The 14,738-nt window shown below is 34.5% G+C and overlaps 1 protein-coding gene across 1 annotated transcript in view; it reads left to right on the top strand.

Annotated features, from left to right (window-relative positions):
• The window catches only part of snx25 (sorting nexin 25), a 58,592-nt gene that overhangs the window by 25,672 nt on the left and 18,182 nt on the right, over positions 1-14,738 (top strand). The window contains exons 6-8 of the mRNA XM_067393396.1: positions 6,730-6,800; positions 11,711-11,901; positions 12,152-12,283. Of these exons, the coding sequence (XP_067249497.1) occupies positions 6,730-6,800; positions 11,711-11,901; positions 12,152-12,283 (394 nt within the window). The remainder of the gene's footprint in view (positions 1-6,729; positions 6,801-11,710; positions 11,902-12,151; positions 12,284-14,738) is intronic.

The following is a 14,738-nucleotide window of genomic DNA, read 5'->3' on the forward strand; positions in this document are numbered from 1 at the left end:
CGGGGCCTGGTTGAGTTAGTTAGTAGTGTGTTGAAACTGGCGGTTATGGTAAGGGGCGGGACATTTCCCTAATGACCAATCACAACACACTGCTCCAGCCGACCAATTAGAGCACATTGTGCTTTTCAGAGGGAGGAGCTTCATAGAGACAGGAACTAAACAGAGTGTTACTGACAGACTGGGAAGAGAGGAGCTGCAACAATGGAGAATATGAGGAAAATAAACATTCAAGCAGGAAAACCTGTTCTAGTAGAGCACAAAACAACATCAAGACTTTGTAAAAGGGCATATTATGGGCTCTTTCAAGGATTAGTTCACTTCAGAATTCAAATTTCCTGATATTTACTCACCCCCTTGTCATCCAAGATGTTCATGTCTTTCTTCAGTCGAAAAGAAATGAAGGTTTTTGAGGAAAACATTCCAGGATTTTTCTCCATATAGTGGACTTCACTGGGGTTCAACGGGTTGAAGGTCCAAATGTCAGTTTCAGTGCAGCTTCAAAGAGCTCTACATGATCCCAGACGAGGAATAAGAGTCTTATCTAGAGAAACCATCAGCCATTTTCTAAAAAAATAAACATTTATATACTTTTTAACCACAAATGATCGTCTTGCTCTGCTTTGCCATGTGCCACACATTGCGTAATCACATTGGAAAGGTCACACTAACCCTAACTCCAACTTCAAAGTCATCTGACATCATTGTTCTACCTTTTTTTGGAAAGGCCGTTTGACTTAGTCTTTGCACAATCTTTTGCATGACCTTTCCAACATGATTACGTAATGTGTGGCATATCGCAGAGCAGAGCAAGACGATCATTTGTGGTTAAAAAGTATATAATGTTTATTTTTTTTAGAAAATGGCCAATGGTTTCTCTAGATAAGACTCTTATTCCTCGTCTGGGATCATGTAGAGCTCTTTGAAGCTGCACTGAAACTGACATTTGGACCTTCAACCTGTTGAACCCCAGTGAAGTCCACTATATGGAGAAAAATCCTGGAATGTTTTCCTCAAAAACCTTCATTTCTTTTCCACTGAAGAAAGAAAGACATGAACATCTTGGATGACATGGGGGTGAGTAAATTATCAGGAAATTTGAATTCTGAAGTGAACTAATCCTTAAATATTATTGTGTTTTTTTTTTTTATCGCTCCAGTCAGAGTTAGACGATGACTCACTAAAGCTGTCTGGATTTTGGCCATTTCGCCACATCCAAACCAATTTATTTCAGTATAAAAATAGTCCTGTTGGAAAGCAATTTCTGTTACCTTCACTCAGACAAATCACTCTTTAAATAGGTGAACTGGAAGTCGGCGCTGTCAGTATCAGGTCGGATTGGAGGGAACATTTGTCATTTGAGGTTTGTTCCGCTGGAGTTCAGCTCTGGATGAATTATCTGTGAGTCGTGAGACAGTGACATTTAAAGGCTCGGAGAAACTTTTCAGCCATATTGATCTGCAGGCGTAAAGGATGGAGATGGATCGGTCGGACTCTGGCGTTCTTAAAATAAAAGCTTTGTGATTATAGTGATGTGTTGTTAGACAGGGTTTGATTGGAGTGATTTTTAGTAGTCATTGCAAAGTCTTTGAAACCTTGGTAGGAAGCAAGGCTTGGGGGAGAAACACATCTGTCTCTGGTCAAACTTAAACTATGTATTGAATTAACAAGAAATGTCTAAAATTTAGCTCATGCTAAATATGTTCTTTATGTATTGGGATATATAGCTAAGTAACACTGTTGACAATACTTCAGTTGTCAAAGTCATTATTTACATATGCTAATGAGAGACACACAAGGAACTTGTTTTGGAGAATCTTAACCTACTTGTTGGAAAGTTTCTGAATGACTCGTGGTATTATTATTAATGTGGGTGTGAATCTTTTGGTACCTCATAATTCGATTCTTGAGGTCACGATTCAATTAAAAATTAATCAAATTCGATTTGATATATACATAGGTTTGATAATAGGCCTTGAAGAAGAAAAAATGCCTCTGAAATGTGAACCTTGACATTGTTTTTCTTCTCAATTTAGTAAAAAATATAGCTGCGAGTAGCAATTATCTGGGTTCAAGCACTTTAAGGCCTTTAAGCACATGTGTAAAAACGTATAATGTTTTATTTGGCAAAGCTGTAACCATCTCGATCATAGATGGAAAAGACCATTTATAGCCAATAAAGGCAATTTACCAGTGTTAATTACGTTGACGAATCATTTTCGTCATAATTTTCGTCAATGACATTTCTTCACGGACGAAAACGAGACGATGACTAAATAAAAATGAGTTTTGAATGACTAAAACCATGACCAAAATCCACTCTTATTTTCGTCAGTGAATAAAAACGAGATGAAAATGAAAGATAGGGACAATTTGGGAAAATATCCAGTCAGGTCTGCTGTCCTGTGTGGAAGATGCGCACATTTGAAGTGTAATGTGCTGATCTAACGCGGGAAACGCGGCGCTGTTGCGCCCTCTACAGGCAGCAGCACTTCAGACTGCTTCGCTATCAATGAATTGCGCACATTAATGCCAAGCGATTGCTTACAAGCTAATGTTTATGAATTATGACAATGTTTACTATACAATGTTTATATGGTAGTATGTTTTAGACGGATGTAAGAAACATATTTTATCTCCCTCGTCTGAACTTAAATGAGCAGCCTGCTACAGTGCAGACTGCAGACATTTCAGAATAAGAGTCACTTCGTATTTCAGGATGGTTTATATTTATTATTTTTTCCTGGTCATTATTGTTATTTTGTTTACACAATAAACTGCATTTAATTTAATTTAATTTCTATTTAATTCAAAGTAAACTACTGTATCTTCTGTCGCAGGAAGGAAAGACATTTCCTATTCAATATATTTTACAAGTATAAGATTTATTATAGTTAAACCTAAAACCATAAAAAAAACTTAACTCAAAACTTTTTTTATTTCATCTAGTTTCCAAGCTTTAGCTTAACCTGATGTACTAAAGTAACTAAAACAGAAATAGAAAACTACAGAGATGTTTAAAAGCAAAAACTAAAAGACATAAACACAAAAAAATTCTAAAACTTTTAACTAAAATTACAATGAAAGCAGAAAAACTACAAATCAAATCTAATCAAATAATTTTTTTAACAAAAAATATAATAGTATCTCAATGATAAGTGTGTCAATCCCTGAAAAGCACTGAATTTAGCTCTCTTTCGTGTCTTTTTGCACTTGAACGGTCAAAAACTGTCCGCTTTGGTGAGTAAAGTACAGATGGTTGTCTTTAGTGAATATAAACAGTTTGGAGAATATCAGATCAGTGTATTGGATCTGTGTATTGTTAGAGAAATGCTTACTTAATGCATTACAATTGAACTAAATTAGATTTTAGTTGACTAAAACTAAAACAATTTCCGATGACTAAAATATGACTAAAACTAAATGCCATTTTAGTCAAAAGACTATGACTAAAACTAAATCAAAATTTGCTGTCACCAAAGTTGGTTTTTGAAATAATCTCCAATATTTAACAAACGATTCAATGGACAAAGGCGGTACTAGAGGCAAAGTTGCTCAGAATGAGGAGTTCTACCATGTGGTGTGATCAGCCTCCATTAATAGCTGCTCATGCACCTTGGACAAAGGCACTCGGACAATCGGACTAACGGTGAAGTAGTTATAGCCATTTTCATGTTTTTTTTTTCTGTTATAGCACCACCTAGTGGCCAGTTGCTGTGTCCTTTTTAATGAGCTCTTACATATATGTGTGCTGAGTTTGGTGAAAACATCTCATTCCATTCACGAGTTACAGCCATTTTAGTAAAAGGGGCTCCACCCACTTCGAACATTTTTTACTGGTTTGTTTCTGATCGGGTGAAAAACCTAGGACTAATTCCCAAAAGTGTTTTTTTAAAAAAAAAAAAATAAATACCAGAAAATTTAAGAACAATGAGCAAACCCGAGGCATGGATTTTAGCATCTTGATGGCAACAGTTTATGAGGCTGCTGTAACTTTAAGAATAAACGCACAGATCTAATATACTGTTACACATCTGATTTTCGACTGTGTTTACGTGAATGCTCCACACGATGTGCATTTTGATATAATGGTGTGTGTATTTGACCATGCAAGCACAATGAGCTATGAAAGAGAACTGAATTCGGGATCACATGCATCTGTGTCCGCACTGCATTGAGTCTTTTTCACGGTTTATTTTGATTAATAACACTGTAACGTCAGTAACTTTAAGGTTAAAGAAAGTAGCACTTTAGAAAATAAATTTTTGAAATTGTGAATCGGTAGAAGATAGGATCGTGATTCATATGTGAATCGATTTCACTCCACCCACCCATAATTATTAATACAGATGATATCTGTACTGTCACCAGAAGCTGGTAGTCTGTCAGCTCTAGTTGACCTGAGTCGACTATAAGCTGCTTGGGTTCTTTTTTTCTTCAGTTGCATTGACACATAAAAAGTCTGAAATTGAACATCTTATCAGCCAATGAGGGTGTTTTTGTAAATGGGTTCTATTAGACGTGTGCAGTCTTTGTTTGAAAACTAAAAGGCAGAGAGAGTAGCAAAAGGATGTTCATTGTGTCGAGGAAATTCAGCATCTATAATTCGACCGTCTCATTTCACTCCAGGAAGAAAACCTGAGGTCAGGTAATGAGATTGTTGCTAGGTGACGCAGTTAAACACAAAGGTTTCTGACCATGCCGGAGATCTGTTTATCTCTCTTTCACATCTAAATCACAACTTTTTTATCTAAATAAAGAGCAAATGACCTGCATTGGGTTTGTATTTGATGTTTTGTACGTGTATTTTATGATTGTCATGTGAGATTGATGGGACATTTAGTTTTGTCTGTAAATCTAACATCACATAAACCAGGTAAATGAGCGGTATTATCCGTTAAGATTTATTCATCTTTTATCACAACACAAAATATGTACAAACTAAATTGAGCTGTCAGTTTGCTTCGACCATGATTGTTTAATTTATCTCTTTTGCATCTGTTAAATGCATTCATGCAAATAAATGATAATTGAGATTCAAAATTCCAGAGATCCCCAACTGTAATTAAGACACATTCACGTAAGTAAGGGAGTAAGTTGCAATTATTACATCACCCAGAGCAAGAGCAAGAACACGCCCATCAACACGCTTCGTTCAGGATACGGAAGCCGAGAGATTTTTCAACAATGGCTGTGTCCCAATTCAGGGGCTGCACCCTTTGAAGGCTGCATACATCATCGGTCTCATTTAAGAAAAATAACTGTTCGATTGCAACGTGAGAAAGAAATGACAGTATTTTACACCTCACATAAATATCAGTCAATTTTATTATGGTTAATTTTCTTAAATATGACATTCTTGATGAAGTATGCAGCCTTCAAATGCGACCTCTGGAGGACGCAGCCTATGAAATGAGACACAGCTCCTGTAAACAAAGGAGTGTGTTTTTGGTTGTGAGGGAAAGATTACCTTTTTCAGCTTCCCAAAGAATCCAGCATTAAGTGAACAGAGGATGAAGTTTGTTTTTCCGGGGCAGCAAAGGAGTTGTGCACGTATGTTTGTTTGTTCCCGAGAATTCGGTGACAAATACTTTGTAAACAAGTCCCAGTTCGGCGCTGGATTTGCAGATTGTGGGCGGTGAGTAAAACTGTATCAGATGTCTGTGTTTTGTTGGCAATCGGTGCATATAATGTAAACCACACAAACATTTTTGTTCCCTTTTTATTTCTAATGATGTCACAGCTAGCATGCGATCTCTAGACAGAAGCTGCGTGTGCTCTTGACTCTTTAGCTCCGCCCATAGCACTGATGGCAGACACGCCTCCAAGATCTCTGCTTTTTTCGGAAAGACTCGTATCTATCTTTTATAAATATGATAAAACTAAAGACTTTTTGGAGATATGAAGGATGCATTGTTACTCTATATGTATTCAAGATTACTTTGTGTGCATTTATTAAGAGTTTTGAATTAATCACATATGTTATTGTTGACGGCCCTAATATTTATATATTATGTTATTTCAGCTTTATTTTAACGTCCAAAAACAATTTTTATTAGTTTTAGTTAATGATAACAATTGATAAATACATGTAATTTCACAAAAAGCTAAATATGCATGAATATAATCATACAGAATTGTTTATGGTGTCGTTTTATGGTGGCATCACGTGAAAGTCAAAACAACAAATTCCTGTTTTACTAGTTTTATTTCATCAGTTTTACCAGTCAAGTTTGTACTATTGCTCACGTTTTTTTGAATTTGAGAAAAACACCCAGGAGACCCTAGCAACCACATGGCAACATGCTAAAAGCCACTTAGGGGAACAGGTTTTCCTGCTTGAATGTTGATTATTTTCCTCAAATTCTCCATTGTTGCAGCTCCTCTCTTCCCAGTCTGTCAGTAACGCTCTGTTTAGTTCCTGTCTCTATGAAGCCCCTCCCTCCATGTGCTCTGATTGGTCGACTGGAGCAGTGTGTTGTGATTGGTCATTTGGGAAATGTCCCGCCCCTTACCATAACCGCCAGTTTCAACACACTACTAACTAACTCAACCGCCCCTTTATTCTGCGTATGAATTATTTAAATGAGGAATATCGTGAAGAAAACTCAAGACTACAATGGAGGCGTACAAAGAACTCCTGCTGGAGGGACTTTTTCATGCTCAAACAGCAACATTACACACTAAAGAAGGGTTTTCTAATAATTTTGCTCTCATTTTATCTTCCTGCAGGTATCAGATAGTTGTGGAGATCATTCAGGCGACCACAATCAGCAGTATTCCACAGCTGAAGAGACAGAAAGGTAAGATGACCTTCAAACACATCGGCCAATCATATCACTCCTTATTTAGGGATGCAAACTCTGGGTCGTTGCTTTGTTTTATTTTTTTAATGATGAACTTTTAATGAAGCTAGATTAGTGTGCTCTGTCTTTAATGAAGTCTGATGGTCAGAAGAGCTTCATGATGGACCATCGAAGAGAAAATAAATATGCCGTCAGTCAAATTAAAGATGTAATAATAATGGCAACCCACACTGTGAACCGCTGTATTTGCTCTGGTCTTTGATGAGCTGTTATGAAGCTTCTGTCTCTGGCTGTGTCTCGCCGTGAGCCGCTCTGTGATTGGCAGACGGGTAATTGCGTTGAAGCTGGTGCGAGTCGCTCTGGTTCCAGACAGAGGACCGTCGTAGCCAGCGATGACATTTACTGTGCAGCACATAAAACACATCAGCTGATACCTACAGAAATTATACTCTCTGGTCACTTTTAATGTGTTGTGGTATTTCGAGGACTACTGGGAGGAATGTGAGGTTTTCAGGAAGCAGCAGCGATGGAAAAATTAGAGAAACGTGGTGCTTAAACGTTTGAAAGTTTGTTTGTCCTCCTCAAGAGATCAAATTAAATAATTTAAAATGGATCGCTTTATTTATTTGAAAAAATGGGCAACCGAATTGTTGATTTAGTCTCTTTAGGAGTGAGGTAGTTTGCCACTCAATGTTAGTTTTTTGAGGTATCGATAAACTTATATTTCCCATAAATTTGATTGTTTTGTGTTATTTTTTCTATTATTTTCTCTTTATCTTTTCATTTTTTCTTTTATTTGATTTTTTTTTTTTAATTTTATATTTATTTTTTCAGTTTTATGGAATGGTTCATTGTTTACTAAGGAACAAGTTTTGTTTGTTTATTTATATGTTTGTTTATTTATTTAGTTTTTTATGTTTTATTTTTTTTTTCATTTATTTTTTATTACATTTTTGGAATATTCAGTTGTTTACTTAAGAAAGTTTTATTTTTATTTTATTTGTTTGTTTTATTAAAAAAATTTTATTTGATTTTTTTTCTTACAATGTTATGTAATATTCAATTGTGTTGAAAAAAAAAAAAAAATATATATATATATAAATATATAAAATATATATATATATATATATATATTTATACATTTATTATATTATTATATATATATATATATATATACATTTATTTCATAATAAATCCAGAAAAAATAAAAAATATTGTGAAATATTACAATTTAAAATTATGTTTTTTATATTTTAATATACTTTAAAATAGAATTTATTCCTGTGATCAAACCTGAATTTTCAGTCACATGATCCTTCAGAAATCATTCTAATATGACGATAATAGTAATGAGAAAATATTAATGTTTCCAAACTTTTGACTTATAGTGTATATATGTATGTGTATGTATATGTATATATATATATATATATGTATATAAATGTGTGTGTGTATATATATATATATATATACACACACACACACACACACACACACACACACACACACACACACACACACACACACACACACACACACACACACACACACACATATACATATATATATATATATATATATATATATATATATATATATATATGTATATGTATGTATGTATATAATGTAGATAGATAGATAGATTGTGTCACAAGTTTGTATCATTTTATTACTTAAAACAAACAAAAAAAAATTATGTTGTTCATAGAAAATACCTTTTAAACCACCAGGATTCTCAAAGGCCGCATGAAACAGCCAATCAGAACAAGAGTTTAGAAGGATAAAAATGTCCTCAGCTTCACAAATACAGCATAAACCCTATCTGGATATAATCGTTGAGGTTTTCTTTGACCAAACGAGCAAGATTACTGCTATATATCTTTGATTAGAGATTAAGTTCATTAATCATGCCTTTGTTTGAGTGCTGGATTAATTAAAGCTCATTTTATTCACGCGGTGGGAAGCATTTGTTATTTCAGTGCTTGCAGAGAGTCGGTTTATCTGTCGTCATGCTTTCCGTCTCCTGCTGCCCTGTAATGGGCGAATCTATAAATCTCCCCGCTGGTCCAGCACAACGACACCGGCTGTTAGAGGAGGGCGAGCAGGGGACGCGTCTGTGAAAGTCTCTCCTCCCCTCCCTGGTTTCCAGCGGCAGACGGAGCCTGCGGAGACGGACACTGTTAGCCTGATTGCTCATATTTACAGACTCATTCCACAGGTGGCTCTTTCCATTCAAACATCACAGAAGGCCACGGAAACTCAACAACTTATGCCTAGTGTGGGGTCAGAGTTCACCCTTGACTAATTGAGTTTGAGGACCCGTTTATTAATGTCTTATCTTAATTTTATCTTATTTTTTTAATCTTTCATGTTACACATTGTGTTGATTCAACTCTACTCAGAAAAACTGTTCAAAATGCCAAGTTTGAGTGCGTCCAAATCAGAGTTCATTCATAATTACAGTCTGAGGTCAAGTACCCCATTTCTAATGTACCGGGTAATTATTTTGTGACTGCACTTGTATTGTACTTAATTGTTAGCTCTATATTACTTCATTATTGTAAAACTGTCAAATAAATGTGGCTAATATAGTGTATTGTTTGTCTTTAAAAGCAGTGGAAAGTGCAGCGTTTGCATGAATGTCCAATTATGTTTTTAATTTGATTGGGAATTGGATGAAGGAAAGCATTTGTTTTGAAAGTTTTGCAACCCTGTTTTCACAATTTAGGAAACGTCAGAATAGTTTGAAATACTCATTTGAGTAATTTTCATTATTTATTTTAGCAATAAACATTAGATGAATATTATTTTTTTGTTTTGTTGCCATTCAAATTAATAATAAAAAATGAAGGACGATTTCTTCTCTCTAAAATTTTATGGAATGTTTGGAATGTCATGTTTACTAAGGAATGGTTTTATTTATTTGTTTGTTTTAATTTTTTATTAAACTTACAAAATTACATTTCCTCACATTTAGTTTTCTTTCTCTTCTCCATTCTTCTAGTTTTTGAATTTTTTATTTTTTTTGCCATTAAAATTCTAGGCCCATTTTTACAGAAGAAGATTAGGGCCAAGCAATAATAAAAAAATAAAACCATCTCGAGATTAAAGTTGTTAAATTTCGAGAAAAAAGTTGAACCAAAATGTTGAGAATAAACTCATTAAATTACGATAAAAAACTTGTTAAATTTCGAGAAAAAGGTCAAGATTAAATGTTGAGAATAAACTCATTAAATTACGATAAAAAACTCGTTAAATTTCGAGAAAAGTCAAGATAAAATGTTGAGAATAAAATCATTAAATTACAAGAAAAAAGTTGTTAAATTACGAGAACAAATTCGTTAAATTATGAGAAAAATGTCGTTAAATTTTGAGAAAAAAGTCGTTAAATTACAAGAACAAATTCGTTAAATTATGAGAAAAATGTTGTTAAATTTCGAGAAAAAGGTTGAGATAAAATGTTGAGAATAAAGTCATTAAATTACGAGAAAAAAGTCGTTAAATTACGAAAACAAATTCGTTAAATTACAAGAATAAATTCGTTAATTTAATTACTTTATTCTCAACATTTTATCTTGTCATTAAATTTCGAGAAAAAACTCATTTTTCTCATAATTTAACGAATTTGTTCTCGTAATTTAACAAGTTTTTTCCTCGTAATATAATGAGTTTATTCTCAACATTTTATCTCGGCTTTTTTCTCGAAATTTAACAACTTTAATCTCGATGGTTTTATTTTTTATTATTGCTTGGCCCTAATCCTCTTCCATACATTTTGCCTAAATTAAGCAATTTTAAAGTTTTTGAATGCTTATTTTTTCCTATAATTAAAAAAAAAAAAACATTTAGATTTAAAACATTTTTTTTTCTTTTTCACTTTTATGTTTTCTTTCTCTTCATTTTTCTAGTGTGTGGGTCTTTTTACCATTAAAATTAATAAAAAAAATATGATATTTTTTATTTTTAATAAAATAAAATATTAAAAAAATATAAAAAATATAAATAATTAAATTGATAATAAAAACGGATTTTGCCTAAATTAAGCAGTTTTAGAGTTTTTGAATGTTTACCCCTAATTTTAATTCTAGTTTTTTGAATGTTTAAATGGTACTTTATTTATTAAATCATTTTAGCACATTTGAATTAATTGCAAACTTAATTGCTTTTTAAGTGACCTTCCTAGTTTCTCAAAACCAAAAATTATTCAGTTTTGATATTTTTGATGTATTTTTACTAGTGGGTGCAGGACACTGTAGTTCATTTATGTACGTGAGGATACCAAAATAAAGTAAACTGTGACATATACCCAAAAATTATTCATTCAGAGGACAACCAGTAAAATTGATGAAGATTTAGAACCTGAAATTATTCAAACACTTTGACCTGACCATGTTTTTCTTAAGTGTTTTCTGAGATAATTAAGATGAATATTTTCTGACACAGTTTAACTCTGAGATCTTGTCATATTTTATTACCATTTTTTTTAAAACTATAGTGAATAAACTGTATTAATGAATGAAATGTTCAAGGTGTCTGAATACATTTTGGTTTGACTATGTAAACAAAACTATTCTGCTTTACATTTTGATTGATTGATTTTATTTTCAGTGGAAGTTTGCAACTTCTGAAATCAGGAACGAGTTTTAGATTTGTTCAGGCATCGATCTCAATCAAAACGAGCATGTGTGAACAAGTTCATCAGTGTTTGTGGCTTGTTTATGTCTTGATATCTGTGTCGATCTCTGTGTGAAAGTGGCTTGAAGCAGAAGGAAATTAAACTGGTTCTGGTGCTTTTCAATCATATCTGCTCGAGTCATCAGAGCCGGTTTCTCTCAGATGGTTTCTACAGCTGATTCCCGTGAGATTGCGTGTCTGAATCCTCTCTCTCTCTCTCTCTCTCTCTGCAGACAGTAAAGGGAAAGAGGCGGCCGCGCTGAAGGCTGACCTGTTACGTGCCAGAAACATGAAGCGTTACATTAACCAGCTCACAGTGGCAAAGAAGCAGTGTGAGAAGCGGATCCGGCTCCTCGGGGGTCCCAACTATGAGCAGCAGGAGGACGGAGCCCAGGATGAAGGGGACGGACCTCAGAGCCAACGGGTACAGATCCGAATCACACAAAACTGATTGATTTATTTCCTTCATCCTACAGTTGCCATGATTAGGAATAAACATTCTTAAGGTTCAGAGAGAAAGCAGTGGCTCTTAGGGAAAACATCTGAAATGCCCCAGAAGAAACACAAGTGTTTCTGGATAAATAACAGTCTTCTGGAGATGAAAGCAGTGTAATGTTTTCTAGTGAGCTCAAGTGCTTTTAATAATGCTTGATTTGTTTCTCGTCCTCTCACAGATACTTCAGTTCGAGGAGATCATGTCAAACTCAGTGTACCGGGAGCATTTCCGTGTCTACATGGAGCGCGTGGAAAAGAGGGCTCTGATTAGCTTTTGGGAGCTGGTGGAGATGCTCAAGAGCGCCAACAAGGTCAGACACACACTTCAGCACAACATCAAGCCTCGAGCTGAAGACCCCTCAGATTATGAGTGAAAGAGCCGCTGTCGTTAGTCCTGTTCGGACGGTAATTTTTTCTCATTGGGACGTCTGTAACATTTCATTTGCATGGCACATCGGTGATAAAACTCATGCGTTTGGATAATGATTTGTTCAGGAACGAGTGATCCTACAAACCTGGGAACGTGCTGATCAGTCACATGATTGTCAGCTGTAAAATTAATACATTTAATATTTTAAGTTGGCACAAAATGCAAGTCGCAATAATCTTTTCTGTATATCCGAGTGAAACGGCTTCTCAAACAAGAATAAATGTAGGGTGGGGAATGTCTGTGGGGAATTGATTGGATGGTTGTGGATTGCTATTGGCGGATCTCGTGTGAGTGACAGGTTGCCGCGCCCTCATCATAAGAGATGTTCGAGATGACATTATGACAATAATGATGTGCAAGAATAAGTCATATATATTAAATACTGCAATATTCCCAAAAAAGACAAGTTTGATTGCATGGTTATGTTAATTTAATAGTAGGAAAATAATATCCCATCTATTATTTGATTATTTAAATATCCTATTTAAAATAGAAAAAGTGACGCATTAAATGGTTTTCTGTTTTTCCATTTGCGCTCACATTGATTTTTAAAAATGTGGAAATTAGCAGAAATAAATGTAAACTCTTATTTACATTTGACCCGACTAGTAAAATTATTAGTTCTGCAAGCTCTAATTTATATAAATGTATATAATAAAAATTTAAAAATGTATTATATACCAAAATAATTGCCCATTTCAGAAGTTTACGTGATTTTGCACTTTTTTTGTGCATTATTTTAGTATTAAAAGTGATATTAATTTTTAATATTTATTAGGGCTGTCAAAATAACGCGTTAATCTCGATTAATTAATCTAAGAAAAAATAATGCAGATTAATCCATTCCGTACTGACCTTTGAACCTGGAGCCGTTCTAGCCACCATTCGACTGTAACATGAAGGAGGGAGACGAAAACGCGCTGGCGCTGCCAGGATCATTGGAACATTTACTTATAAATAACGGCCTGATGGAAGTGTTGATAAAAATAAAGTCGTCTGCAATGTCTGCAGCAAGGAATTTGCATATCACCGGAGTTCGTCCACTCTAAAGTAGGCTACCACATCAATGAAAAGCATCCAGGAGTTAACGTTAATCCGGAGGTACGACCTAGCACAACGTTAAAGTAGATATTTAAAGCTTTCTATAGAGATATTTCTCATGTCTCTGAGGCAAGCAACCTATAGGTTGAGTTTCGGTTCATTCATGTAAGATGCGTTCCAGTTCACGCGCCAGTGATCGCGCCGGCGCCTCCATGTCATGATTATATTTTCTGCTATATTTGCTGCTTATTTATTACATCCAGGTAATTGGTTGATGAAACATTGATTAAAATTAAGATATAAATTTTACAAAACAAAATTCACTTTAAAGAAAGGCTTTCTAGTGGCTTTCAACTTCATGAAGTGGTCCAAATCATGTCTGACATGTTCTTCCTGAAGCACTTTTGAATTTATTTCCTTAGCATATTAGGTCATATTGTTGATTGTTATGGCCATTATTTGAAGAGTGAAAATAATAATAAAAGAGTTTTTGAACTTGTGTCACTAATGCTGATTATTCATTGATTAATTTGAATTGAAATATTTAATACTTTCACAGCAAAAATTAGGTATGCGATTAATTTAGATTAATTAATCACAGAGTATGTAATTAATTAGATTAAAATTTTTAATCGATTGACAGCCCTAATATTTATATAAATTAGTGTTATCAAGTCAGTACTGAAATTTTAAAAATGTGACGATACCAGCATTTCCCCTAGCATTTTGAGTGCTGTTGAGCGGGTACTTAAACACCTCTGATTGGCTGTTGTGTTCATCAGTAATGTCTGTGATTGGCTACAATGATCAACACTTCAAAAACGTTGTATATAGACATCATTGACGCTCTTCACCGAGTGCTTACACAGATACACATAGGAGCGTTTGAAAGCAGGCGTATCTTTTGAGCATATGAACACAACGGCCAATTAGAGGTGTTTAAGAATCAACGGCGCTCAAAATCCCATGAGTAAATGCTTGTACATTTGCATATCGTCACAACACTACTATAAATGAATATTTAAAATGCATGCACATTACTACTGCGCGTAACATCGATTCCTTCTTGTAAACTCAGAAATGTGGATTTGGACAGAAATTGCCACATGACCTTGGTGTTTGTCAAAAAACAGAATTTTTTTTACAAGTGAAAGGAGAAAAACACTGACATTCTGGAATCGGACGGCAATAAAATCACAGACTAAGCCCTGTTAATTACATCATGTACCCATGAGAAACAATTACCGTCCGAATAGGCCTTTTGCCATATCTGAAAAGTGATTTTCCTGTCGCTC

Source organism: Chanodichthys erythropterus, chromosome 1 (genome assembly GCF_024489055.1).
Source record: "Chanodichthys erythropterus isolate Z2021 chromosome 1, ASM2448905v1, whole genome shotgun sequence".
Taxonomy (NCBI): domain Eukaryota; kingdom Metazoa; phylum Chordata; class Actinopteri; order Cypriniformes; family Xenocyprididae; genus Chanodichthys; species Chanodichthys erythropterus.